Source organism: Caloenas nicobarica, chromosome 3 (genome assembly GCF_036013445.1).
Source record: "Caloenas nicobarica isolate bCalNic1 chromosome 3, bCalNic1.hap1, whole genome shotgun sequence".
In the NCBI taxonomy this organism is placed as follows: domain Eukaryota; kingdom Metazoa; phylum Chordata; class Aves; order Columbiformes; family Columbidae; genus Caloenas; species Caloenas nicobarica.
The window spans coordinates 25,603,171-25,629,490 of record NC_088247.1 but is presented as its reverse complement, the minus strand read 5'-3'; the positions used below and the strand labels follow the sequence as shown (position 1 = coordinate 25,629,490).

At 41.8% G+C, this 26,320-nt stretch overlaps 1 protein-coding gene across 1 annotated transcript; it reads right to left on the bottom strand.

Annotated features, from left to right (window-relative positions):
* Window positions 1-6,548: 6,548 nt before the first annotated feature.
* Window positions 6,549-25,674, bottom strand: LOC135986913 (elongin-A-like). Its single transcript, XM_065631469.1, has 12 exons — window positions 25,506-25,674; window positions 25,270-25,376; window positions 17,976-18,032; window positions 16,201-16,313; window positions 14,446-15,142; window positions 12,878-12,977; window positions 11,886-12,059; window positions 11,204-11,301; window positions 10,204-10,384; window positions 9,675-9,798; window positions 6,813-6,934; window positions 6,549-6,699 (listed from the first exon to the last, which is right to left on the bottom strand). Exons 1-12 carry the CDS (start codon window positions 25,672-25,674, stop codon window positions 6,638-6,640), a joined length of 2,004 nt encoding a protein of 667 aa, XP_065487541.1. The 3' UTR covers window positions 6,549-6,637.
* Window positions 25,675-26,320: the final 646 nt, after the last annotated feature.

Below are 26,320 nucleotides of genomic sequence, written 5' to 3'. Positions count from 1 at the left end.
TTAATTGGCCAGTGATCAACATCCAGGTCACAACAAAACCTCGTGGCTCAGGGCAGAGAGCTCCTTGTTACAATGAGGTCCCCAATGTATTGATTTTGCATTTTCAGAGCCACAAAGAGTATTTTTCTCCTTCCCTATAGAGAGATCAATACCTTTGCTCAGGGTCTATGGTGCTCATCACACAGCTGCAGAAGCAAATTCAGGTCTCAGGCTTCCTGGAAACCCAGAGAAGTTCTTTGTGCATAAGTCTTTGGGACTTCTCTAAAAGATTTAATTCTCTGTGTGCTTTTCTAAATGCCTAAGCCCAGAACTCAGCTGTCAGCTCTGCTCCAGCATGATACTAATGCTCTGAAAAGTCACACTTTAATGTGCCACTTTAGTGTTTATCTAAATTTCAGACAAATTATCTAACTTTCAGGCTGAAGGATCTGAAAGCATTGAAAAGCACACCAACACAGGTAACTGTGGGAAAATATGTTTTGCAGAGAGCCTGGCTACAGCACATCAGTGGGGGAGAAAAGCTGAGAACTCCCCAAGCATTGTGAAGAGCCGTAAATAGTGAAAGAAATTTATGCAACATAAGGAGCAAGGTGGCAGGAAGACAAGGGCTTCAACTTTCTCCCTTCAAAGAGGTCAGCACCTTGAAAAGAAGGAATATTCCTTCCTGGTCAGCTCTCGGCAACTTTCTTCCCTCTTGCGGGGTAGATTCCTTCCTTCTTCCAGAGGCAAGCACCAGCTCGCCCCTCTTTGTTTCTGCCTGAGCAGCTTATTTTCCTGCTTCTGCACGCTTCAGCAAGCAGCATCACTTCTGCAGCTTCAACAATTCCTTACACATTAAGGGATAGGGCCTGGAGAAGTGGTGAAGAGCTTTGTCTACTGCCTGGATACCCACTCGCAGTTCTGTGGGAGGACAGCTACGTAAGATTTTTCAGAGCTGTTCAGCCCTCCCCCTGAGCAAGTCCCATTTTTAGGTCCATCACCAGGGATAAGAAGAGGCAACTTCTCTGTAAACAGACGTGACAAAACATCCACTGCTGAAGGCTTTGACCGGCACTTCCCACAGTGAGCGCATCATTTAGGGCTTAAGATATAGAGACAACATTCGTGACTTTGTAGTTTCACATTTAAAGCAGGGATTTTAAAGTCTTGCAATTTGAGGGGGAAAAAAAAAAAAAATCCAAAATTCTGCACTATCCTGACCCGGCTAGCTGCTTCTTCTGAATCTAAGAGCAACACTTGGACTCTGAAACTAGATGTCTATGCATTTAAAATATTTGGTAATTTCCTGAATATTTGATGCTTCATTTCTGAAAAACTGTGACAGCCTCATCATACATTTAATTCTACAGTCCTGGCAATTCCAAGGTCCATTTTTGTCTAGGGTCACATTAGCGAGGAAATTGAGGAGAGTTAAATGCACAGGACTGTCAGACCTCAGATTCCAGGATGCTCCATCTAGGAGAACACAGCTTCTCCTGATCTTTGTGGTTCTAGGCCAAGAGACTTTGCATGTCCATCTGCAGAAACAGTCTTCTCAAGTCTTCTGTGATTAGCACATTCCTTTGCACATTTGGAAATGCTTGGTTTTCATCTGCTTTTTTGTTGGTTTTGATCCCAACTCTCCACAAATTACATTTATTTCCTGAAAAGCCTGAAATTCTGTCTCTAAAATGTGTGTAGTCACAGAGGCCCCTTTTTGCTAAATATTAAGGTTGAAGTTTTAAAAGCAACCCAAGACATATAACCAAAGGAAATGACTGTACCACAGAATAAACTGTAGCTCAGCTTTATGAACTTGAGGGAGAAGAACCAATAGTTGAGTTGTTTAAGGATGCAACTCGTAAGTGTGCAAAACAGAAATTTTTTAAAAGTACATTAAAAAACTGTTTACTAGAAGCTGTAAAAGAGAGGAGGATCATAGACCTCTGTACATTGCACATCAATTCCATTAAGCAGGAAGAATGATTTATTCCTGCTTTCAGGCCACGCAGCACAAGTGCGGAGAATGTTTCCACCACCTCCCTGAAGAGTTTCAGCACTAAGCAATGGCACCCAAAGCAGGGGCGCATTGAAAACCAGAGGCAAATGATCACATCAAGAAATGCTGAACCCAGCCCCTACAGTGGATCAAATGTGACTGACCATGAGGACACACCACCATTCTTTTTCCCCAATTGATTCAGCAGATCAAAAGGAAAATGCTTTGGAGGCTGGAGGGAAGAATCGCTCATATGAAAATTACTGACAAAACCAAAAAAAAAAAAAAATCCACAGCATGTTCAGCCTGTGAAGAAAGAAGAAAAAGATCATTTCTTCCATGGGTGAACCAGGAGAACAAGCTACTCTCCTTCCTCCCTTGCCTGATAGGATTAAAGTTGTCACTAGCAGACACTAGAAATCTGGAGAGAACCAGACTTGTTCCTCTGGTGGCAATAACAGGTTACAATTGCAGGAAAGAGATCTTGATAATTCTGCTGTGGACACTGGATTTGGCAGCTCTGTGGGCTGCAAGAGGAGACAGGCTACTGAACCTTCAGTGACCCACTCAGAGACCTCTCCTACCTTTACAGGAAGGGCAGAGAAGAAAAAGAACACAAATAAAAGAATCAGGAAACTCGCTGGTTGTTTTTGTTTGTTTGGGGTTCTCGTGTGTGTTTGTGGTTTTTTTGTTTGTTGATTTTTAGGGGGTTTTTTTAGGGTTTTTTTTTTGGTTGGCAGGTTTTGTTAGGTGGAGGATGTCACACCTCTAAGCATGGTGCTGGTGTCTGTCTTATATCTGGGCATTTCTGAGGATAGTGTATTTAGGAATATCTTCTTGCTCATCAGTCCAACATTTTTCACCACACTAAATCCTGGCACAGACATTTTCCTAAGATTTCAGATGGCAAGTCTGAGATTCACACTGTGTGAGGGCATTTCTTCTCCCTCTGCTGAGATTATCCTATGACTACCAGAAATCTCCCGAAATCCCCAGGTACCAGCCAGCAGCACCATGCTCAGAGCTGTAACATCCTCTGTCCTGACAGGGAGCCCAGCTGTGCCTTCCTTCGGCAGCAGCTCTAATACCGATCCTTGGGACAGCAACGACTGACAACAGTGTGCATAGACCTCAGTGAATGGCCCTCCAAACACTCGCAGAAGGGTCACACCAAACCCTAAACCCCTTCCTGGCTTTGGCCAGGACTTCACCTAGCATTTGAATGCCTACATGGTCCCCAAGAAGAGCTTAGCTCCTAGTATTTCACATGCTTTTTGAGAATGCTTCACCTCAAAACTGTTTTCTCCTCCTGCTACAGGAACTGTTTACATGGTAAGATCACACATCCTTTTTCAAGTGGAAGAGCAGTCAGGCTGAGCTTTCTCCTTGGGTTCAGCCACTAACAGGATGGAAAATGTTCCTGAATGCTATGAAATTAACATCGGCAGGAAGTGGAAAGTGGTTTCTCTGCATGAAATGGACAGTTCAAGAAGGAATATTCTCCATTTGTGGTTTTTTCCGCAAAAGCAGTGTTTTCCTTGTGTGACCATGTTTTTCTGCCATTACTGATTTAATTTGCTGGAAGTGAACATGGAATTTGCTCATCACCTAGAAGGAAAAGCAATTGGGCTGTTGGGATGAAAGGCTCCAGAGAAACAGCAGGAGGACTAGGAGCTGCAATGTGTTTCTAAGGAAAAGGCCATCACGCACTCATGACTTTTAGTCTTCCTGTGAAAACAGCCACTTATCTGAGAAGGATCACAGGTCTCTTCCAACCTGCCCCGAGTCAGGCTCAGGTCTCCGTCAGGCAGCTCAGAGCCAGCAGGCTGGAACACAAAACAGGTCAAACACACAACGGGCGGAGAGAGGATGGATGAGGAAGAGGGATGTGGGAACTAGCCTGGAGAGTGTGTAACAAAACCAATCAGGAGTCTTTCCATGCATCCACCAGAAGGAAAGCGATCTGTCCCGGGACAATATACTCCAGTACCGGGTGTTGTTAGGTGTATAGATGCCAAGAGCACACACACAGAGCAAGAACTCCTCTTTACTTGAGTAACTACATACAGGGAGGGAAGGTAGGAGACTGCAGAAGCATCTACATTAGCGTTCCAGCTCAGATAAAAGGGTAATGCTTTTGAAGTGAGCTTTGAATTTACCTCCACATATGCTTTGAATCGTGTCACGAAGCAGTGCCAAACCACAATAACAGGATTCTTCACAAATGAGCTGGTAGGTGCATTTCTAGCGCACCCCAACATGCTGCAGCCTCAGGTGGGCTCCATTCAGATCCTAGGAACAGACCACAGCACATCTGAAGCAAAAGAAAAACCCTAGCCTAAAGTCTATGTAGCACCAACTACTTTAAAAGAAAGAGATTTGCTTGTCTACAGTATCTTCTAATCCAGAAGTCGTCAGGAAAACAAACCGATCTCACGGGTACTGCCTGCATCTCTCTTACCAGAGATACATCTATGGCCTGTGAAGAGAGATAAAGCAACAAGAGGAAATGAAAGTCAAATTTGTGCTGCGCACAGCTCTGCCATCAACATCAAGGATAGCAAAAGAGTTCTACTTCAATTAACAATGCAGGTCTACTAGTCAAAACAACTGTTTATCCTTCAGTTTCCCAAAGGGACACCCCTGTCATCTACAGCTGCCCCAAATGGTTACCCCGTGTTCTCTAATGCCAGAGTCCAACAGAAAGGCTTAACTATGGCTTTGTCTTTTCTTACATAAAAGGATACCATCAACAACTACAGCAAATAAAAGTGATTTAGCAAAAAACCCCAGAATTCTTAACAATCCACACTACACTTGATACAAACTTCCAGCCAAATTAAACTTCCCCTACTGACTAGCATCTCCATGATAACCAGAGCTGTCTGATGGACACAGGGTGGCACACTGGCCATTCAGCCAGGTTTCAGTCCTGAGCTCCTCCAGAACCGTTCTTCACAGATCTGTACCACACCACATTACCTCTCCTACTAGTCAGTGCTTGTTTTGATCCTAGAAACAGAGAAACCTCCCCACAGAGTTTCCAGGGGAACACACCTGTTTTCATCTTTTATTCTTTTCAGTGCAACCATAATGCATGGAGGAAAAACACACCACAGTAGCACACCTGCTGACTTAAGACCCCACTATAAATAGAGTGTTTGCACAAGCTGTTATGTATGTGTGAGTATGTTATGACTGTAAAAGCCATTTTTAGTAGCAGTATTTTTGTAATTTACCTGAAAATTTATATGATGGTGAGGAAATTCACACTTTGGGTGTCTTGAGTAAGAGGCAGCAACTGGTTTCATAATGATCTTACCCTTACCCTGTGCTTCAGGAGTTTTAAGATGCCAAATCCTACAGAAGCACAAAGGAAGAAGCTACCTATTGGCAGCTACTGAGTGCAGTCTATAGAAAGAGTTCCTCCATATGTAAGCCATGCCTTCAAGGCAAAGTCAGTCTCATTTGCATGCAAGTAAACTGGTTTAGATGCAGCAACTACAAAGTAGTATTTCATTTATAAAAGCAAACCCATTCACAGACCAACTGAACTGCAGCAGTCCCCAGCTCTTGAAAGGACAGCTATTCAAGACCACATAGCTTTTCCACTTTGAACACAAAAGGCTGATATTCAAGGTTGAGTTAGGCCTCTTCACAGCAGGCCGAGAGCAGCTGATCACAGTATAGCACAAGTTTTCTCTCATCTCCAGACTTAAATGGATTATTCTGCATGAGTTCTGCAGGATGACCACAGCACCGAGCTGATGACATTCTTGGTTTCCCTCCCTTCTGCTTGTTCCCAAAATACCATCTCCCACACAAGGACTTCATGCCTTTAGATGGCACTACAAAAGAACAGGTCTGGTTTTAATTATTCTACCAAAGATGTCCCAACTAGACAGAGCTCCTGAATAACATGTGATTTTTTCCATCAACCCATTGTCATGGCCTGCCCTACTTACCCTGGCAGTATAGAACTCCTGCTTTAAAGAGGCAATTTAAATATAAACACTGTCTTCTCCTATCTCTTCTTTAAAGGCTCATTTCCTAAGTCAAGTAAAAGGGCTGAAAAGCATGTGGCGTCCTGAGTAAGGATGTTTCACAGCCATCTTCCAGCAGGTCAGAAGTTGAGCTCCAGGACTGTCTTATAAACAGTCTTGTTTCCCAAAGAGGAAAAACTAAAATCCAATCAATCATGTTTAAAATAAAAGTGTCCCTGGGAAAACCTTTAGTGAAAAAAATACACTAAGTTACCAAAACACTTTTGTGCAAGAAATGCCAAGACATCTTTGCAACTGTAAGTATACCTAGTGGCAATTTCTACATTAACCTTGGCAAAATATACCCACAGCTTAAGTGCTTCCATGAAAAGCTTATGCAAATGTGTACATAAACCAATAGAGACATCTATAGAAGCCCGTATTTGTCATTAGTGCGTACTGACCTGATTTCAATTCAGTTTTCCTCATTAATGAATAAGAAAGCAGCAGTATGAAAGGAATGTGATGTTTCAATTTTTATTGCAAATCTTCTGCACATACAATGTTTCATAACTATTTTAACTGAGGCAAATTGAAGAGTTTTACATTAATATAACTTTCATTAGCTGTAGCATGATATATAAAGTCACATAAGCTCCAAATACGCAGCCTCATTTTATCGTCGTCCAACTCTACTCTTCAATGCTTTCAAAGTTTTCTTCATGATTGGTGCAATTTCTTCAATAAAAACAAAAAAAAGGAGACCAGTTAAGATTACAGCTGTGAGCGACTTAAAATGGTACTAGCATAATATCAAGCATATATTAATAATCTCAGGAAATTTAATTTACTTTTGATAGGCTTCTTTCCATCTTGAGTCACTATGCTTGAACTAGAGCTACTGCTGTTGCTAGCAGGGATCGGACTTGACGATGTGTTATTTCTGCCTCTACTTTCTGGAATCCTTGATCTTCTAAAACAACAGAATAGGGAAAAAGTTAAAATTTGATATCAAATTAACATTTGCTCTGGTTCATTTTGGAAAAAAAACTCTTGATCATAAACACTTAAGAGTTTGTACATTTAAAGATCATAAGATAATTTAGGTTAGAAGGGATCTCAGGTGGTCCTCTAGTCCATTTCCATTCTTGCACAAATTTTCCATTTGTTAGATTTGATGCATCTTATTTGTCTTTAAAATCAAACAGTCAGAATTTGTGACAGATCAAAATGCTTAGCAATACCATTGTGATTCCTAATGCCCTGTGCTCTAGTTTGCTCTCCATGTCTATTTTCCTCTTGGAACACAGCTGAACTGCTAACTAGCTCTCTAACAGATCATGAAGGTAAATTTACAAAAGCTCTTTTTCACTTTTTTTTTTTTAACATAGGAATGTCTAGCTAAAAGCCACAATAACTAACCCTAAATATTAGGTTGGAATCCTCAATCAATAGCACAGGGGCTGAGGCAGACGCAGAGCTGATGCCTACTGCTAAAGACCGTTAAATCAACGCAGCATTAACGTGTCAGCACAACGTCACCGATCGGGGCAGCCTCATACACCTCAGAGCCAGTCATGGACGTACATGTCACTACACGCTGAACTGCCACCAGCAGCCTGACAGGGATCTGCGCAGCTGCCATAGAGGCCTCTATAGCTCCTGCAAGACCAGCATCTTAAGTGAAGATTTCAAACTCCACAGCTTGCAAAACCAATAGGTTTTCAAAGGACATGGTCAAAGCAATGAAGTCAAGCTCATCATGCCTAAACAAACGCTCGTTTCTCAAGAAAGCAAAGCAACGACCCTCTTACAGCTTCATTCACACAACAGCAGTTCTTCCTCACCTATCATGCCTGAGGAGAAGAAAACAACGACAAAAAACAAAATAAAAAAAAACCCCCACAAACAAAAAAAACCCAAAACCAACCCCCCCCACACACACACACAAAAACCACACAAAAAAACCACAACAAAAACACCCCCACACAACCCACAATATGCAGGGGCTTTGAGTACATCATTCAGCTACTGGTCCAGAGATAACTGGAGCAGAAAGGGCATTCACAGTCCTGTACCTGAAGCACCTAAACTGCAAGGCTGGTCTGTCACAACACAGATACGACCTGCCACCGGGCAACTGAAAGCAATATCATAAAGTGCTTTAAGCTATTGCCTTGGTGAGGGACTATCTTTTCACTGAAACAGCAACAGTATGGAAAAAAGCTTCCTATTTTCACCAGCTAAAGTTGCAGCGATAAAAACATTGTATCTGGTGTAAAAGCTGATTTTAAGTTAAAGTTCCTCCATCCAGGCTGTCATTCCTGCCCCATACCACCACCATCCTGAGCAGGAAAACAAGGCTGCTCATCTAAGTCAAGCTCCTGAAATTCACAGAAAACACACTTTCCCATGGTTTTGGAGGGTTTTTCCCCCTGCAATAAACCCAAGTCAGTTCAGTTATCTAGCTCATGTGCCTAAGACCTAACAATTATTCAGCACAACTGCAGGCGCTCCAGCATAACCTAAACAACTTAAAGCGACTCTCCTGACGTGTTCAGCTATACTAAGTCGCTCTTGCCTCACATTTGCAGTAGCCTAAGTTTTACCCTTCCTGTTCCCAGCTACTTGTCACTATCCACTCACATATTTGTCAACCTGCTTAACTGTTCCCTAGTTTGGATTAATGAAAAGCGTTCCACCTGCGACTCCCCTAAAAGGATCATTTTGAGACAACTAATCAAAGAGCAGTTATGCCAACATGGGAATGACCACAGGAAGTGGGGACAAGGGAAGGCACCGGTGGCCATAGCAGAGTGAGTGACCATGGCTTAAGCTACCCCGTGTTCAGGCAGTATGAATACCCTCCGTAGCCTTTACAGTCCAAATGGTGACACACGGACCCACCAACCCAGGTAGGGCTTCTGAATCAGACTGCTGATTTTTCTTTCAGACAAGAACAGATATTCAAACAGTAAAAACCAGCAGTCTGTCTCCACATAGTTGAGAAGAAGTAGAAGCTGGTGCTATACCTGGTTTATCACGGCCATCCACTTGGCTACAAGAGTTCATTAGGCTGGCAGGAACAACTGGACAAACATCACATCTCAGCTTTGGGTCTCATGGCTGTTGAACTACTCTGAACTAAGATGTCACAAAGAAAATTTGGCTTTGTGCTGTACAAAGCAAACACTTATGGAATCCCAGTTTTCTATTCCTCCAGTGATCAGTATTGGCTACTGCTATGGACTGACTATTCCAGACACTCCTTTAAGCTGCCAAAGCAGAGTACTAAAAGTTGCTGAGATGCACTCTGGTCAGCTCTATCACTCCAGACAGCTAACTGGGATTTTATGAAAACAGGAGAGCATGTGAGGCTACTAGGCAGGTTTATAAACACAAAACAACACTGGAATCTCCCCAGGATGAGAAGTGGCATTAGTGTAGCCTGGAGAAAAACAACAGCATCCACTCATTCTCCAGCTGGGAGGGCGAATTCATCACCAGTGCTTTGGAGAAATGTGCGATGACAATGCACACATGGCAGAGGAGCACACAAGAGTTGAAAGGTAAGTTAGTTTCTAGCCACTAGCTGCTTAAAAAAAGGAAAGAAAATAGAGAGCTATTTATAACGTCAAAAATGTTTGCCAGAAAGCAATCATACCAACAAACACAGCTAAACTCAAATTAAAAGCCTAGTACAGAACACTTACCTGCACTTCTCTATGGGATGAAGTTGCGAGACAGGTCCTGCTGTCCCGTGGATTTCTTGCTGTCGGCGAATGTTCCTGGGTGGTTTTGCTGCACTGGTCATATAAGCCATTTTTACTTGTCTGCCTAATACAGAAGAAAGGAGCAGTGGATATGGGACTTTTTTTGCCCTTTATGTTCAAAGCTCAGCTGATAATATGGTTATGTGGCAATCTCTAGGTTTAAATTGAGGAGAAAAAAAAACAGCGGAATATACTCTTTGCATTTTTGCTTAGTATCCTTAGTCTAACCAGTAAAGTAAGATTCGTCTACTGCATGCTGCAAGTATTATGCATTAATGTATTGTATTAATGCATGTATTTATTTTTGAGTAACTTTTAAATTAAAAGTAATAGTGTTCTTTCTTGATGACTTCTAGAGGTACAGCACTAGTGGTCCGTGCAAACAAATCACTAAACCCTAGATATCAAGTGTCAAAAGTAGCAGAAGATACTGGGTTTTGTAAGTGGAAAAGCTAGCCACAGATTTTACCTTTTGGTTTCTCAGACTGAGCTGAAATAATATTTTTTGTAAGCATCTTCAGTTTTTCTTCTCTCTGATTAAACAGTCTCAAGTACATTTCACGCCAAGACTCATATTCCAGGAGGCTCTCGTTTTTAAAATCTCTCTGGCAGTGTTTCTTCCACAAGTGGTCAGACTCTTCTATAAACATCTAATTTGAACACAAGATATCTTAAAGAGTTAAAAAAAGAACATTTTCAAGAGTATCCGTTAGCTGAGCCCGCAGACAAAAACCAAGACCCTGGTGGAGAAAGGTGCAGAACAAATCCCACCACACATGCTGTCACAGGAACCAACATGGAATGTGGCAACAGCAACACCCTGCAAAGATTCTGACTTCAGTCTAGAAATCACACAGCTTCAGACAGCAGAGCTCCATATCCCAGTTAATGAGCCGTGCTTACAGGCTGCACTTGTGTTTCCAGCACAGGCTCAGCCACACTAGTGCTCAATTTTAGGCATGCACAGAAATGGCCAACTTGCACTATGAGGTTCTACACACTCAGAACCTCGATGTCCAAATGCATGAGGGAGCTGAAGTCCTAACGGTGGAGATAAGGAATCTACCACACACAAAATCTCACCCCAGACGCTTCCCAACTGGCACACTTTGCAGCCTTAACAGTTTATAACTTGAAAACAGTTGGTTCTATTATGACTTGCCCAGCTATTTCAGTGGTAAATACTGTGGTTGTTGGGTTTTTTTGTTTTTCCTTAGTTTTAGAAACAGAAATACTTTTCTACCCACACTGGCTTTCACTTAGTCATCTGCAATAATTCTCCCAAATGCTTTAAATCTTGACACTTGAGAAAGGGAGGGTTGATGACAGCTGAATTCAAAGAAATAAGTATGCAAGACAGAAAACCAGTGTAACCTATGGAGAATCTTTATCAAAAAGGGTGCAAGGAAAGCAGAAACAGATGCCTCACGTCCTCTGTGGATCCCCGAATTTAACAAGGTAGAATTTACCGGATTACATTCCTCTATTCGAAACAATTGCTCTGGTTTGCAACGTGTTAGTACAGGCTCAAGAATTTCAAAGGGCACACCTCCTACTTCATGTAGTGCTACAAAAAAGGACAGTACTTTCAGTATCTCATTTATTTTACTCTGTGGGTAACACCACTCAGTTTAAAAATACAAGTTAATTTTAGCAAGCACTAACAGAACACATGTTTTGAAGTCAGGCTATGAAACTATTTATAAATCAGCAGTTCCATACTGACTGGTAGTTATATTTGAGGATGAAGAAAGCATCTTGGAATAGCTATTGCCCCATATTTACTGATGTACATCACTCCCCTCTCTGCCTACACAACAGAATAAATAATTTCTTGATCACACATTCTAATTTATGTAAACAAACATCTTGGAGGGGGAAAAACATCACCAGGCTTTTTGGCTTATAATTTATAGGACATTATATTTTAATTAAAGTTGGAGGTTAAAAAATGGGTAAGTTTTCAAAACAAAACTACATTTTAGCATGGCCATAAACCCATTTTTTTAAAAGTGCCTTTCAACCTGCTCCGAGTTACTGTTTGTAGGGAGAGACAATATCATTTAGTAGGCCAGTTGTCAGCATGGAGGAAAAAAAGAAATCTGATATACTTTCAAGAACAGCCTGCTAGAAATACCTTAAAGTACTCACAATCAATATTATTTTGAAGCACACGGATGCACTGTTCATACAGTGTAAGCATCTTTGAAAGACAGACTGTTTTAGAGCCAGAGTAAACTTGCATTTTAGAGTTCAGTCTCCGTCCTGTGAATTGAACCATCTCACTGACTTGCTGCGGGGCTTCTACCACAGGTGCTACGGAAGCTGCAAACAAAACATCAGGCAGCGTTTCCTTTACCTTCTGATATTTTATGATGCTCCAAACATTTCGCTTTGAGAGAAACACAGCAGACAGCACACACGTTTATTCATTTTTCTTGAAATACAAAGTTACCACATCACAGTTTGGGGCCCTTATACATGTATTATATGTTACAGAAGTCCATTCATCATCTAACACCAAGACAGCATGTACACTGCAAGTGAGCTGCAACGACTCCAACCCACCTTACACTATTATTTAGCTCAGGTCTGAGTGAGCTATATTCTCACCTAGATCACTCTGTCAGTCTCCAGCACATTACTGATCTTCCCAAGTTATCCTAAAGCCAGGAGCTGCAATAGCAGCGATGTTTCAAGACCAGAGTGATATGAAATCTCCAAAACCTCACAAGAGCTGCTAGGAGAACCACCGGCTCTTTGTGTCACCTACCTATAAAGGTCCTAGAAAGTTCCTATGCCGAAGACAGACCTAGTGCTTCCTGTATTTGTTTTACCCAAGATTATTTCTACTAAGGCTTTGCATGCTATAAGGTATAGACAGGAGCAAACATAAATGAAGCCTGATCTATGCCTTCTCTACATCTGTGGTAACCGTTCACAGTATTTCTTTCTGCAGCAAGCCAGAAGACAGAAGCCTTTTTAACTCCTTTCAGCTTCAGCGTGATTTCTACATATGAGAAAGGGAAGGTCATGGACAGATGAGCTAATATAGTTTATTAGGAAAGTGGATAAAGATGTGTCTATATAGAGCCATAAAAATCTGCACTATTGCGCATTTACCAGCCTTGCATACTACTTACCTTTAAAGTCTGCAGCATATGAGGGAGATGAGATCGAGATGCCCGTCAGAAATTTAGGCAGTGGAGTGTTAAGAAGATCTTGGAGGGATGCCACCTTGGTCTGTGAAGAGTCAAGGAAACATTGCTTCAACATTACAAATTTGGCTTTACTGAGGTTTAAAATAAGCTACAAAAAAAACTCCCACACAAATCCTTAAGTAAACCCTAAAGTTAACTACAATAACTCGAATTATTGCTTTTCTGCACTAAAATTTACTCACTGGATTATTTTCCAGCATACTGTTTCATACTCTACTTACAAAGACTACATCACAAAGGAACTTAGTGCGACATCTGCAATCAGTGCATAAAAAGAGATTAAAGAAGAGCGTAGATGCGTTCAGCTAACAGGCTTTCAGATAAATCACTATTGAGGTTAGAGGCATGCAGTGAATGCGACAAAGCTGCAAGATGACAAAACCACAATTAGATGTTCACAGGCAAACTAAATGCCACCCTAAAGGACAAGAAACAGCTTTCCACCTGGTGCTATCAAGTCTCCTGTGTTGTGCTGGATAAGCCTTTTAGCCCAAAATTTTCACAGATAACCCCTTAAAAAGACATTTAAAGATGCAGCAGTCTAAGTACAGGTCCCTACAAATGCTCAGAATTATGTGCAACATCTAAATCGGGTCTCAGATGTCCTCCAATGGTAAACCAAGCACTTAGAGCCAAAAACTTGCATCTCTCTAAACTTCATTTCAGCATCTTTAATGATTTTTTACAATTGCTTGAACATGCAAGATTTTTCCTCAGTTTACGCTAGAGTATCATACACAAGCCTCTACATTAATATTTCTCAATCTGGGACAGAAGGCTCCACATTCAGATTGCAGATCTCCCACAATCAATAAAGCCTGGAGCTTTCACATCACAGTAAAGATAAAAGACTGAAGAGACCTCTAACTCCCAGTGCACAAAAGGGTTTCATTTGCAAGGTCTAATTAATACACATGTTTAGATCTACCTTGGCTCAGAGGGGCTACTTATGCTTCTTTCACTTCAAGAGAGTAGGATATTTCACATTATGAACATATATAAGCTGGTTTTATATGCGATACTATGGTTTACTTCAATGCATTAAAAGAAAAAAGTTGAGTTCCACTGCATAACTTAACACGCACTATTAAAGAATGACAGCATCTGATAAAACAACTGTGCTACACAAAAACAGCTGCTACAGTCACAAACCAGGCTGGTCAAGAATGGAAGAAAGGGATGTCTTTCCAAACGTAAGTACCTTTACTTTGCAGGTAAAGACAGATTAGCTGATATGGAGAAAAGCCTATTGCCATATTGGAAATCATCCTAAAAATACAAGTCGATTGTAAATTGCTAGTATACAATGAACAATTATTTTTTTCCCCAATTACTGCAAGTATTGGTAACTGCAATGCAGCTGATACATCAGAGCCATGTAATCCATTGCTTAAAATAAATACAGCTGAATTTCACTGAAATTAAAGAGTCCGAAGCACTTATTTTTCTGCAGTTTACTTGCTATTTATCTCAATCATGCAGGGGTTTACCTTTTTATTGGGAGTTTCTGATTGATCACCCTCACTTTTTAAATCTTCCTCTCCCTCTTTTGCAAGAGAAAATTTTGAAGTCTTCCGTGGTAATGAGCTCTTTGTCTGTTCACTGCTGCTTTTTGGCCATTCATCTGTAGAACAAGCCTTCCTCTTTCTGTTTTTGGTAACCTGGTCATAATTAAGATAAGACTCAAATGACATAGTAGGGGGCTCAAATTCCTCATCACTAGATAATTTGGCTTCACTTTTTATGACAAGTTTTTGTTTTGGTTTCTTCACATGCTTAGGATTTCCCTGTCTGGAAGCATCTTTACTAGGCCTTTCCTTCAGGGGTTGTAAGTCCTTCTTGGCTACAGAGGAACGCTGCTTTTCTGAAACTTTCTTGGTGCCTGTGGAGGTTCTGTCTTTGAAGTCACCTTCTTTAGCTTGGGGAGTGGTACCCTGAGAAGCATGCTTAGAACCACTCCTGCTACATTCTTTACTATCACACTCTTTTTGAGACTCAGAATCTCTACTTTGCTTGGTCTTTTCACTACAAGTATGATGCTTATTCAACTTTTTAGAAATGGGAGCGCTATTGGAACTTCTGGAAGCCAGTACAGTTGCTTTGGACTCATCTGAAGGCTTAATCTCCTTGGAAACAGAAGATTTTGTCCTGTCTTTTTCAGTATTTTGTTTTCTTCCTCTTTGACCACTGCAACACATTAAAAAAAAATCATCATATCCATGCTAGATCTGATGCTAAATTCTTGAACAACCAACCTTTACACCTATATTAGTAAAACTCAAAGCACTAAATCGCACCATGTGTCACAATTTTACAAGATCTGGAACTGTGCTCTACTGTCCACTTATTCTTCTGTTATCAGTACAGAATCCCAGAGAAGCAGCTCTTAGATTTGGCACCGCTAAATACTGCAACAAGAACTGACAGCAAGACAACTGGGGAGTAGGGACATAAACATCAGTAGGAAAACATGCCTGACACGGTACTATTTGCTTATTACATGTTGGACACCTCTTTTTACACAAGTTACCCTGCATGCTTTATAACACAGACATGGTACTTGAAATAACTAGGAGACAGAGAATTTATGACAGATTACAACAGGTCAGCCTCTATGCTTTGCTTGTCACAAGTTCTGGTATTTCACTTTCCCACTGTTTGAACAACTTCAGATTTAAAATGCACTATGGAGTCAATCCAAACCTTTGGCTTTCTCAGCTCAATCTCAAATTGTCAGAAGTCTAAATCTAAAGCACAGTCAGCTGCACCACGGCAGTGGTGGCTGCTTCATTCTGAGAAGAAATCGCACATCTTCTGTGTGACTCCTCCAATACTGGAAGATGCTCTCAGTCCACTAGAACATTAAAGAAAAGCCCTCTATGTAACCAAATCACTGGAAAGCTGCCTCATTTAACCACCACCCCTGGGAAGAAAGAACAAGTTTCTCACTTCCCTGATGAAGTGCAGAGCAGTGCCCATCATTGTCTTACTCCTGCTTGTATCAGCTGCCAGTAAAAAAAAAAAAAAGCAGTTGAAGTCAGAGCGCTGGTTGGCACCAATACTGGTCGCTCTGATTTGTCTTCTGATATTTTATAAAACAAAGACTCATTTCTTCCACTCAATTTATGCATTTGTCCTAATGCATATTTGTCATTCTAAACACCCTCCTAAGCTTCCCAAGCTGTATTCTATAAAGTCACACTATAGTACAATTAACTTTTAGAAAAAAGTTAGTTCACACCTACCTTTTATTTTCTGGAGAAATAAGTTTTTTCCATTGTTTTACCAGGGTTTTAGCTACATTTCCAGCAGTGGCATGTTTCCTAAAACTGTTCACTGTTTTGCCTATGCCAGTTTCCTGTTGAAGATAGTACAAGAACGATAGATAGGCAGAGAAAATAATGATTAACATCCCAAATAAAATTTTCTCTAAAATTGCTACAAACAGTATTATCCCAGTAGTCAGAGCAGTCTTATGGCAGCTAAAGAAATAAATGCGCTCTTTATATTGCAAACAGAACTGAAAGTAGATATTTATAACCAAATACGGGGAACAAAACGCAATCTTAGTTCATAAAACTAAGAGAAGTCATTTTTCTCCATTAAACATACATATTCCAGGAATTTCACTTGGCTCAAATGCTTATGCCCACAAAATGCATACTGCTCCAGTGAATTAGATTAATCAATGCAAATTCCATTTAGGCTTATGCAGGTACATTTTAGCATGTCAGAGAGCACATATGATGGACATAGTGTAATCTAAAATGCATCTCAATCAGGAGTAGTACAGGGTAGAGAGGTCAGAGGAGCAGGGTTCATATGGCTCAACTCAGCCTCAGTTTCAGCCACAGCAGGGGAAAACAACACCATCACCACAAACCAAACCAACAAACAAACAACAAAAAAAACCCCACAAACAAAAAACCCCATATACAACACAACCACACACACTTGACATTTAAAACCTGTCATCTTCTGTTTTCCCCCAGTACAATTATTTTTATATTGCCATTGTGCCTTCAAGTCTTGCCCTAGGGAGTTGTGTGTTGTTTAAGCACAACTATCCTGCAGACTTTGAGTGCATATAGAATCACAGGTGATTTTTTTCAATTCTATATTATCAGTAAGTAGCTCTGATTCATGAACGAATTCTATGAAGATGCATACAAGACCTGGAATTCACCAGGTTAGCAGCAACCTCTTAATGCTCTTGCTAACTACTGAAACTATATTCCTGTGAAGTCTGCGCAAAAGCTACACACGTGCTACTCCCACATAATCAGCTCACACCTTAGAAAGGACTTCCTTAAACTCACTTTAAGGATGTTTAGCTTCTATATAATTTAAGCAATACTGGTTTGGTAGGTCAGTGTATTACAAATAGATGCAAGAAATTTGGTGGGATTATTTCCTAAAGCTATTTATGTTCTTCAAACACGTTAAAAATACATGGAACCCTCATGTAAAACCCACATTTGCCTTCTTCCCAAAATACAGACACATTGCTCATAGTAACTAGAAGATTCATAGATCAGTGTGAGAATTTCCAACATAAAATTTGATAGAATGCAGCTTCGATAAGGATACAAGTCACAAGTATCCTTATTCGGGATGCCTGATCTTTAAATGCAAGAAACTAACATTGAGCTGCTAATAAAAAGGCAGAAGATTTACACAACTGACCTAAAGAAGGGTTCACAGATATTTATTTTGTCTTAAACACTGACTTGAAAGTAGTTTTACAGTGAGAAGAAACCAACCCCAATAACAAAGTGTTTTCTATATGCTCAGATCCCTGCTCGGTACTATCACTGTTGGCATTGGCCAAGTTAAGTGCCCAGCTTCCAGCGGGCTTTTGGAAAAGGCTCCATGGTTCCCTGTACAGACCTCTAAATGAATCATGATTAAGAGTCAAAGTTACAAACCACAACATGTTCACTGTTTCTGGGATTGCAGACCCCTGACCTTTACACAGTAATTCACTATGGAAGAGTTTAATGTAGTATTTTTTACTTACCACTAGAATATCCAGTGATATATCCAAATTCTGTAGTACCTTAAGTGTTTCTATAATCTGGAAGGAAACATGAGATTATTTTTTTTTTAAACAAACATTCATAAATTCTATTCTGTTTTTCTCATTCACATGTTTAATCAAAAAATACTCAATAGTGTTAAGAGCAATATCCAGTAACTCCAGGAAAACAGAAGCACTCCTTTACTGCACATCAGGGCTGTGCTTGAAGTCTGTGCTGGGAACCGGTACAGTTTTGCCAACCCCCTAATTTCAGTTTGACCAGAAAATCCAGTAGGCATGAATTTACCACTACAGAGATTACATTAAAGATCAATAATACAGTAGTACAGGCTACACATATATGCTGACACTCCTCGTGCAGCAGTGACCCTCATTTGTCACAGAACCAACAGAAAAGCTGCATCATGCAGAACCACCAGGCAAAAATCATTAAGTCTCCCAGCAGCCCCCCCAGTTGGCAGCATCACTCTCTCATCAGCCTGAGTCAAGAAAGGACAATAGAGCTGGTGGGAACACAGGGGTTGGTGGGGTTTTTTGGGGGGGGAGAAGTTTAGAAAAGTTAACTGCAATTTGTACATTAACAAAACAAGCTCAAGCTAGAACAGCTGGTTTGTTTCACACTGACAAAGTGTACAACTGCTACAAAACTCAACATTTCCATCAAAGCAGGAAAGATTTTTTTCAAATACAAAACACTCACCTTCCTGTAAGAAGTGTTTTAATAACACAAAATTCTCATTTATAAGCAGAGTATACATTTCTTTGGCAAGAAAATACAATTTCTTTGGCAATGGGTATACAGCACCCAGAGTCTTGAAGCTGACTCCACACAAGCAATTCACCTTATCTTTCACAAACTGCCATGAAGCTGTGTTATATAGATGACAAAATTAACGTGCAACTGAAGCAACAGCATTTCATAGAGCTTTCACAAAGCCTGGAATACTAGTAAAGCTTTTCAGATCATTGCCACTTGTAAATGCAATGACAGGAACCTGCAGGAATGCAAAACACACTACCTAGAAACTTTTTAACTATAACAACAGCTATGCTAACTTAACTGAAGCATTGTCACTTATCATATTAGATATTGCTTCTGAAATGGTGCTGTAGGAGGTGGAAGAGACACTAAAGTAAGTGAGTAGCAACTCGAAGAAACAATTTACACATTGCACTGGTGGGATATTTTTCTCTACTGTTGTTTGAAGTTTTGCTCTTCCTGTGACGCATTAGTAGTGGAATCCCAGACTTGACACTGAATTTCACTGTGTACAGTGGGCTCTGTCTACATGCCTGGCATGTGGTTCTTCCTGTAAATCATCCACCCTGCAGTGGTGATTCTGAGACCTAGAGAAGTACAGGAGAAATGCTTCACAGCCTGGGAAAACATGAGAAAAGCTGTAACAGCAAGACATACACCAGGGCAAGAGGTAGCTAAAATTATTGGCAGAGAGTTGATTCGCTAACTACAAGATGGAAAGATACCTGCAAAAAAGGTTTCCTGACCAAAATTTCAGAACCAATATGAAAGCCATGTAAAGTTCTGCTTGTCTCCTATTTAAGAGAAAGACACTCGCTGAGTCAGCAAGCTGAGAGTATATGCAATGAAGTTAAAAACAATTTTGCATCTCAAGAAAACTACTCTTCTTTCTGAGAACAATACAAACTTAACATTTAACTTTTTCCTGATGCTTCACATGTACAGGCTACACATTTCATGAGCTTAAGACTTTTTCTAAATAATCCTATCAGGGAAAGAATGCATTGCAAAGATACTTACGTAGAAAAACCAAATAATTGCTTCCAACATTCATCAGTTATCAGTGTCAGGTTATTTAATTTTTGAATTTAATTTGAAAAAATATATCTCCATTAATTTAACTTATTTTTTAATGAAAAGTGAAGTAGCCCACTGCTGACAAGTTCTGTTGTGCTATATAGGATGACTAGATACCAAAGCAGTGCAAGCCACTGGGAATAAAACCCAAAGGCCAGAGACAAACCTAAATGTGGAATACTAAAAGATGTTTTCAACAAGCTACAAAGAGAATAGGGGTTTTGAGTGTTTCCTCTTAATGGTTTTGCACTAAGGCATAAAGCCAAGTTCATTTCAGAAGAACAGATTCAGGAAGCAGGCAATTACTATTCATACAACTTCAAACCAACAGGCTAAATTACAAAAGTACCTAGACCATAAGCATCTCCAAAAGCAGTCAACACATTTTAATGAAAGACAAAACTTTCAAAGTTTTCTACACCAAACACCACATTGTTCATTTTACTTCCTTGAAATGTGGAAGGTGTTTCAAAAAGATGGACCCAATTCAAAATCACTGTATCTCATGAATGAAACTCCTACAGTCCATACATCAGGAGGAGAGAACACAGAGCATTTATAAAAATGCTAATAAAACTTGATAACTCAAACCATTTGTAAATTTTCGTGTAATTTCAACATATTGGGTCCATCTTCTTGAAACATCCTGTATATCACATTTGGCAAATTCAGACAAACAAGTGGGTTTCATTAAAAAGAAAATAGAAAGCATCAATCAACTACTCTGACAAGCCTGTTAGGAGAAGTGATCCTGATCTCTGGGAAGCAGGGAACAGCCCAGGCTGCAGTGAGATGGGCAGCTCTGTATGCACAGCACTACCAAAGGAAAGAGAGCTCCAGCTGCCTTGTGCTGGAACCCGGCAGTGTTAAGTGGCAGCATCCAGGCTGCTGGTAGGAATTGCCCATCTCTGAGCCCCTGGCATTTAGAACCAAACTTACTTACAGGCACAATCAGGAAGCAAGCAAATTTTATTTGTGGCAAACATCAGTAACACCAGAGAAGCTTCGTATTTATTCTATTTGTTAGAGAGTTCTGATTTCTCCATCAAAGACTAAGAAGGGCTGTTCGCTTTTTAAAGTACAAATACCAAGCTCCCCTATCTATCGGACTTTGGTGAAGGCCCCAGAAAGGTAAACTGTGAGGAGTAAGACAGAGTAAAGCCTGTCACTGAAACTAAAGTTTGTTAGAAACACTAACTTTGGTGTCATTATATTTATATGGTGCACCCTTACAACTATTACATAAAATAAGGCAAAAAGAAAGTCATTTATCTGAGTGAGCCTTCTAAAACAAAATGAAGATTGACTGTTGAGTTGCCTTGCTCTAACCATATCAAGTACAATAGCATTTGTAGCCCATCCGGCACTTATCTCACTGGACTGTATCCAGTAATTTCCCACCCCCGCCAAGTCCTTCCATATACACACAATATGTATGTAACCCTCCACCGGCTTTCAGAGTATTTTACCTTGCATATTGCTATCAGCTATACCCTCATGGAAAAACTCTGACTTTAAAAGAGAAGGCAAACTTTATAGAAAAACTTTGAGGAACATAGAAGTTACCTCTATATAGAGTCCCTGAGCTATTCTATGTGATTCCTAAATACTGATTTCTAAAGAATGATCCAAAGCCTTTAGGATTGTTGTTTTTCCAATAAATGACTTTCCAAGCAAGCCCAAGACGCAGGTCTTTATGCAATGTAAACAGAAAGCAGAGGCAGAGCCTTATGGACACATATCAGTGTGAGAGGAAAGCAAAGGTGACAACAGGAGCGAGAGCAAGCTAAGGTGAAGGGGAGGAGAGAAAGCAGGTGTGCATTGGGAAGTTGAGAGCAACGGTAATGAGCAATGGGTAAGAGCCATGTGAGCAAACAAAATTTTCCAGAGTAAAACTGAAAGCAAAGTGACAATAACAACAGATCCCAGCTGTACTAAGTTTGGTCTCTTCCCACTGGACCAGTTTTGCTCCACTATCCCTTAAACAAGTGTTGTACCGTCTCCTCACTGTTTCTAGCTGAGCCTGGACCCTCAGGAAGGATGGGACCCATTAACAGGTGCCCAGGCCACCTGTGGTCAAGGGACTGACTCAACATTTCACCACAGTAACTCTTCCCTACTTTCTCTCCTTCCTTCCTCACTCACTAGCTGCATCTCTCTCTCAAAGGGATCCCCCACGATTATTTAGCTCATTCTCTTCTATAATGCAGCCCATGAAATTTCACCAAATCCATAACTTTTGGCTGAGCTAGACATCTCATCTGAAAGAGCATCAAGACTTTGAAGACAACATCTTAGAAAAATCCAACATATTCCCAAATAAATCGTTCCTATGCCCTCAGTTTAAAAAAAAAAAAAAAGAAAACACACAACTATTTGCCTAAAAAAAAATTGTCTAGCTTTGTTTTCATCTGCTAAATCTAGTGATCTCTTAATTAAAGGAGTCTTCTTTCAAACATATTGTATAACAGAGAAATGTAAACACTAATCACACACTTTACCTTGTTTTTTTAGTTTCAGTAAGTTATGCTAGCCAGACCTATAGCCGTTCTCTGGCTGTCTTACTGTCTTTCCAGCTTGGCAGTGTTGTTTTTAAAAACAGTCCTCAGAACAGGACATAATATTCCTGTAATTGTCCCTCTAATGCTATATAGCAGTAATAACATAACCCCGCTAAGCTACCCAAAGAGAAAATTTATTCCATGAGCCACTGCATTGTACTGCAATTTCATGCTCAACTGGTAATACATCAGAGCTCCAAATCATTTTCTGAGTCAATGCTTTCCAAAATACAGTCTCCTATCCTGAGTGACCTATATTCATAGTTCCTAGCTATGACTTTCCACTGAGCCATGTTAAAATGTGTGTTGCTCAAATGACTGTAGCCAGCACATGATCAAAGCTGCCTTCTAGAAGAGTCTCTCTTCATTTACACAAATTACTTCAGTAGTTGTATCACTTCCCTAGAACGCTTGCTGTCTGCTAAACTAATAAAGATTTGAGTAGCATCATGTCAAGAACAGATGCATAATCACCACCCCCTCCCCCCCAAAAAATAAAAAAACCCAAAAAAACCCAGACAAACAAAACAAAACAAACCACCACAAAACAAAACACACACATACCACAAACCCACAACCCAAACCACAAATCAACATTTTTTCCTGATAAGATCTGGCACTAATTTTTGGTGAGTGCAACTGAAATCCATTTTATGTATTGCATCAGGTCCATAACATTGCTACTGTAATCAGCATCATACAGAAGTCAAATGTGGAAGAGACTTGCATATATTTATGACAGTTAGTGTCAGCTGAATATAATTTTAAACAAATTGGGCAGTACATATCTAGATAAAGCCTCATTGAGTGGCATGGATCATGGCACCATCCTTTAATTCTACATCAGTTACATCTTATATGCAATATCACGCAGCTGCTCAATACATTCCTTCATGATCAATGTCAATTAAGACTATTTAATTTACCTGTATAAACAATAGCACAGCACTTTTTTCCCCCATCCTGCTGGACTTCCCTAACACCTGGAGCATCATTCAAAACCTAAATCATTAGTTCTGTTCATTCTTTGGTCAATTCTTTGAAAACCTACTGGCATCGCTATCAAACCTCACACATGAAGAAGCTTTTGACATGAACAATCAATGTTCTGCATCTTCTGTGGTTACTATCAGATCAAAGAGCATTTAGCAACTATTAAAGAGTGCCAAGACAAATATTCTGACATATGGGACAGAAATATTTGACAACACCAACACTTACCTACATACACATCTGTAATATTGATTTATTATTCTTTCCACACATACCTAAAACTTTCCTCTTTGTTTTTAAACATAACCACATATTTTCTATGACTAGATTTAACTTTTATTAGCAGTGCATTTCATGACCACCAATTTCTTGCTATCAGTTTCTTACTTCCCCTACCACTCCTTAGATCCTGTTATCCATAAATACATCTGCTTCACTAGGCACAGTTTTACCAGGGCCAGCAGAAGTGCTGCAGCACCACCATTAGTCCCATTTTATGCAGCACCTGCTTTGCAGTCATGCTACATGAAAAGTGTGCATCCTGGTTGCACCATTTGACAGAAAGCCAAATCTGACAGGGCTATTCACATTTTTCACTTGAGTTGAATGTGCTTTGAAACTTATTGTTTTGGGATCACTTAAAAATTAATTACCTCTAGAATTGTTTCTTTCTTTTCCCTTTCAATCTCCTTTTCAGAACAGCGTATCAATATCAACCATCCTCACTCTCTGAAGGGCAGCCCAGGCTCTGAAGGAAGCAGAAGCAAAGCATGATGCACCAAATTTGTCTCAGTGTTTTACAAAGCAATTAATCACATTTGACTGAAGAAGATGTATTGAAAATGGTGGAATTTTTTTTGAGGGTTGAATTCAGTTTGAAAGTACAGAACACATTTGCTTGAGAGAGTCCAGCGCAGAGCCACAAAGATGATAAGGGAGTGCAGCACCTCCTTTATGAGGAAAGGCTGAGGGAGCTGGGTCTCTTTAGCTTGGAGGAGACTGAGGGGTGACCTCATTAATGTTTATAAATATGTAAAGGGTGAGCATCATGAGGATGGAGCCAGGCTCTTCAGAGCCCGGGCTGCCCCTCGAAGAGCGAGGATGTCTTCTGCACCCTGGAGCCCGTGCTTATCTCCCCGTCTGTCTCAGTACCTCGAGTGCTGAGCACAGCTTCCGTAGGCTGCTCTGATCCATCTCCCCACTGATGTTTGCCTGCTTCAAGTATTCCTTATCTAGTCCTTGCAGCTACAGAGCAGCCCTGCTATCCTACAGAGATTGTTTCTTTCAGAGATAAGAGCCGCTTTGTTCTTCTTGCACCGGGAATAACAAACGCATAGGGTGTGACAGCTCCTGCTCCTCTTGCTGCACGCCATTAAAACAAAGCTGAAGCACCTATTTCACTGAGAAAAAGCTCTGTTTATAAATACAGAAATTAGCTCCCCATCTCCTACATTTTGACCTTCTGGCCAGGCTGAGAAGACCTCACACAACCAGCGTTACCTGTTAGATGTAACGACATGACACACAGCTCTGGCCGCCCTTCTCCTCCTCGCCCGACTGCGCACGGGGCCTCTCGGACACCCACAGAAAACTTTAGCCCGGGAAATAACCACGCGTGGCCAAACCGCTCCCCAGCCCTCCTTCAGCCCCTCCTGGCCACGGCGAGGGAGGGAAACACAACGCAGACCCAGGGCCGGAGTCTCTCACACAGGTTGCCCCTCGGCGACCCAGCCGGCTCAGACACCCGTCCCTGCTGGGCAGCGCCCGGCAGCCACCGCCGCGGGGGGCAGCGGGGCCCGGCTCCTCAGCGCGGCCCGGGCCAGCGGCTCGCCTGGTGCCGCCACGGCACCGCCACACGCACCGCTGCTGCGTTACATCATACCCGTAAACATACGGAGTACAGGTTAAGAGAGCGGGGCAGCCTCCTGTCGGCCCCGGGTGGAGCCCGCGCCCCGCTCCGCGAAACCAGCGCAGCCGCGGGGCGGGTACCTGCGCGGCGTCCTGCGCGCAGCTCAGCCGCTGCTGCAGCTCCAGCACCCTCCGCGCAGCGCTCCGCCCCTCAGCCATGGCACCGGCACCGGCCTCGCCGCCCGGCCCGGCCCGCCCCGGCCGGGCTACCTGGCCCCCGCGGCCCTTTTGTAGCAGCGCCCGCCGCGCCATAGGCGGTGCAGCGGCCCGGCCCCGGGGCTGCGGGGCTCGGCGCCGTGCGGGCGGCCACGCAGTGCTCACCCGAGCTGAGCCGAGCGCTGTCCCGGGCCGCCCTCTGACTTTTCCCCGGGGACTTCATGGACGGGGCTCCATCACAGAACCACAGAATGTCAGGGATTGGAAGGGACCTCAAAAGATCATCCAGTCCAATCCCCCTGCCGGAGCAGGAACACCCAGATGAGGTTACACAGGAAGGCGTCCGGGCGGGTTTGAATGTCTCCAGAGAAGGGGAATCCACAACCCCCCTGGGCAGCCTGTTCCAGCGTCTGTCACCCTCACGGTGAAGAAGTTTCTTCTCAAATTTAAGTGGAACCTCTTGTGTTCCACTTTGTATCCGTTGCCCCTTGTCCTATCATTGGTTGTCACTGAGAAGAGCCTGGCTCCATCCTCGTGACACCCACCCTTTACATATTTATAAACATTAATGAGGTCACCCCTCAGTCCCCTCTTCTCCAGGCTAAAGAGCCCCAGCTCCCTCAGCCTTTCCTCATCAGGGAGATGCTCCACTCCCTCCATCATCTTTGTTGCCCTGCGCTGGACTCTCTCCAGCAGTTCCCTGTCCTTCTGGAACTGAGGGGCCCAGAACTGGACACAATATTCCAGATGCGGTCTCCGTGGCCAGGGCCAGAGCCGTGCTGGGGCCGTGCTGACAGCCAGGGCTCTGGTCTCCTGTCACCAAGGCAAGCGCGGCCATGAGGGCCCGACCCAAAGCGGCTCTTCCGTGC

Coding starts and splice junctions, on each gene's coding strand:
- LOC135986913 (XM_065631469.1), bottom strand. CDS start 25,674: ATGAAGTCCCCGGGGAAAAGTCAGAGGGCGGCCCGGGACAGCGCTCGG. Junction 18,033..25,269: donor TGTACTCCGTATGTTTACGG/GTATGATGTAAC, acceptor GTTTCCTTCCAG/ATTATAGAAACACTTAAGGT. Junction 6,935..9,674: donor CATCCCATAGAGAAGTGCAG/GTAAGTGTTCTG, acceptor CTGTTGTTTTAG/AAGATCAAGGATTCCAGAAA.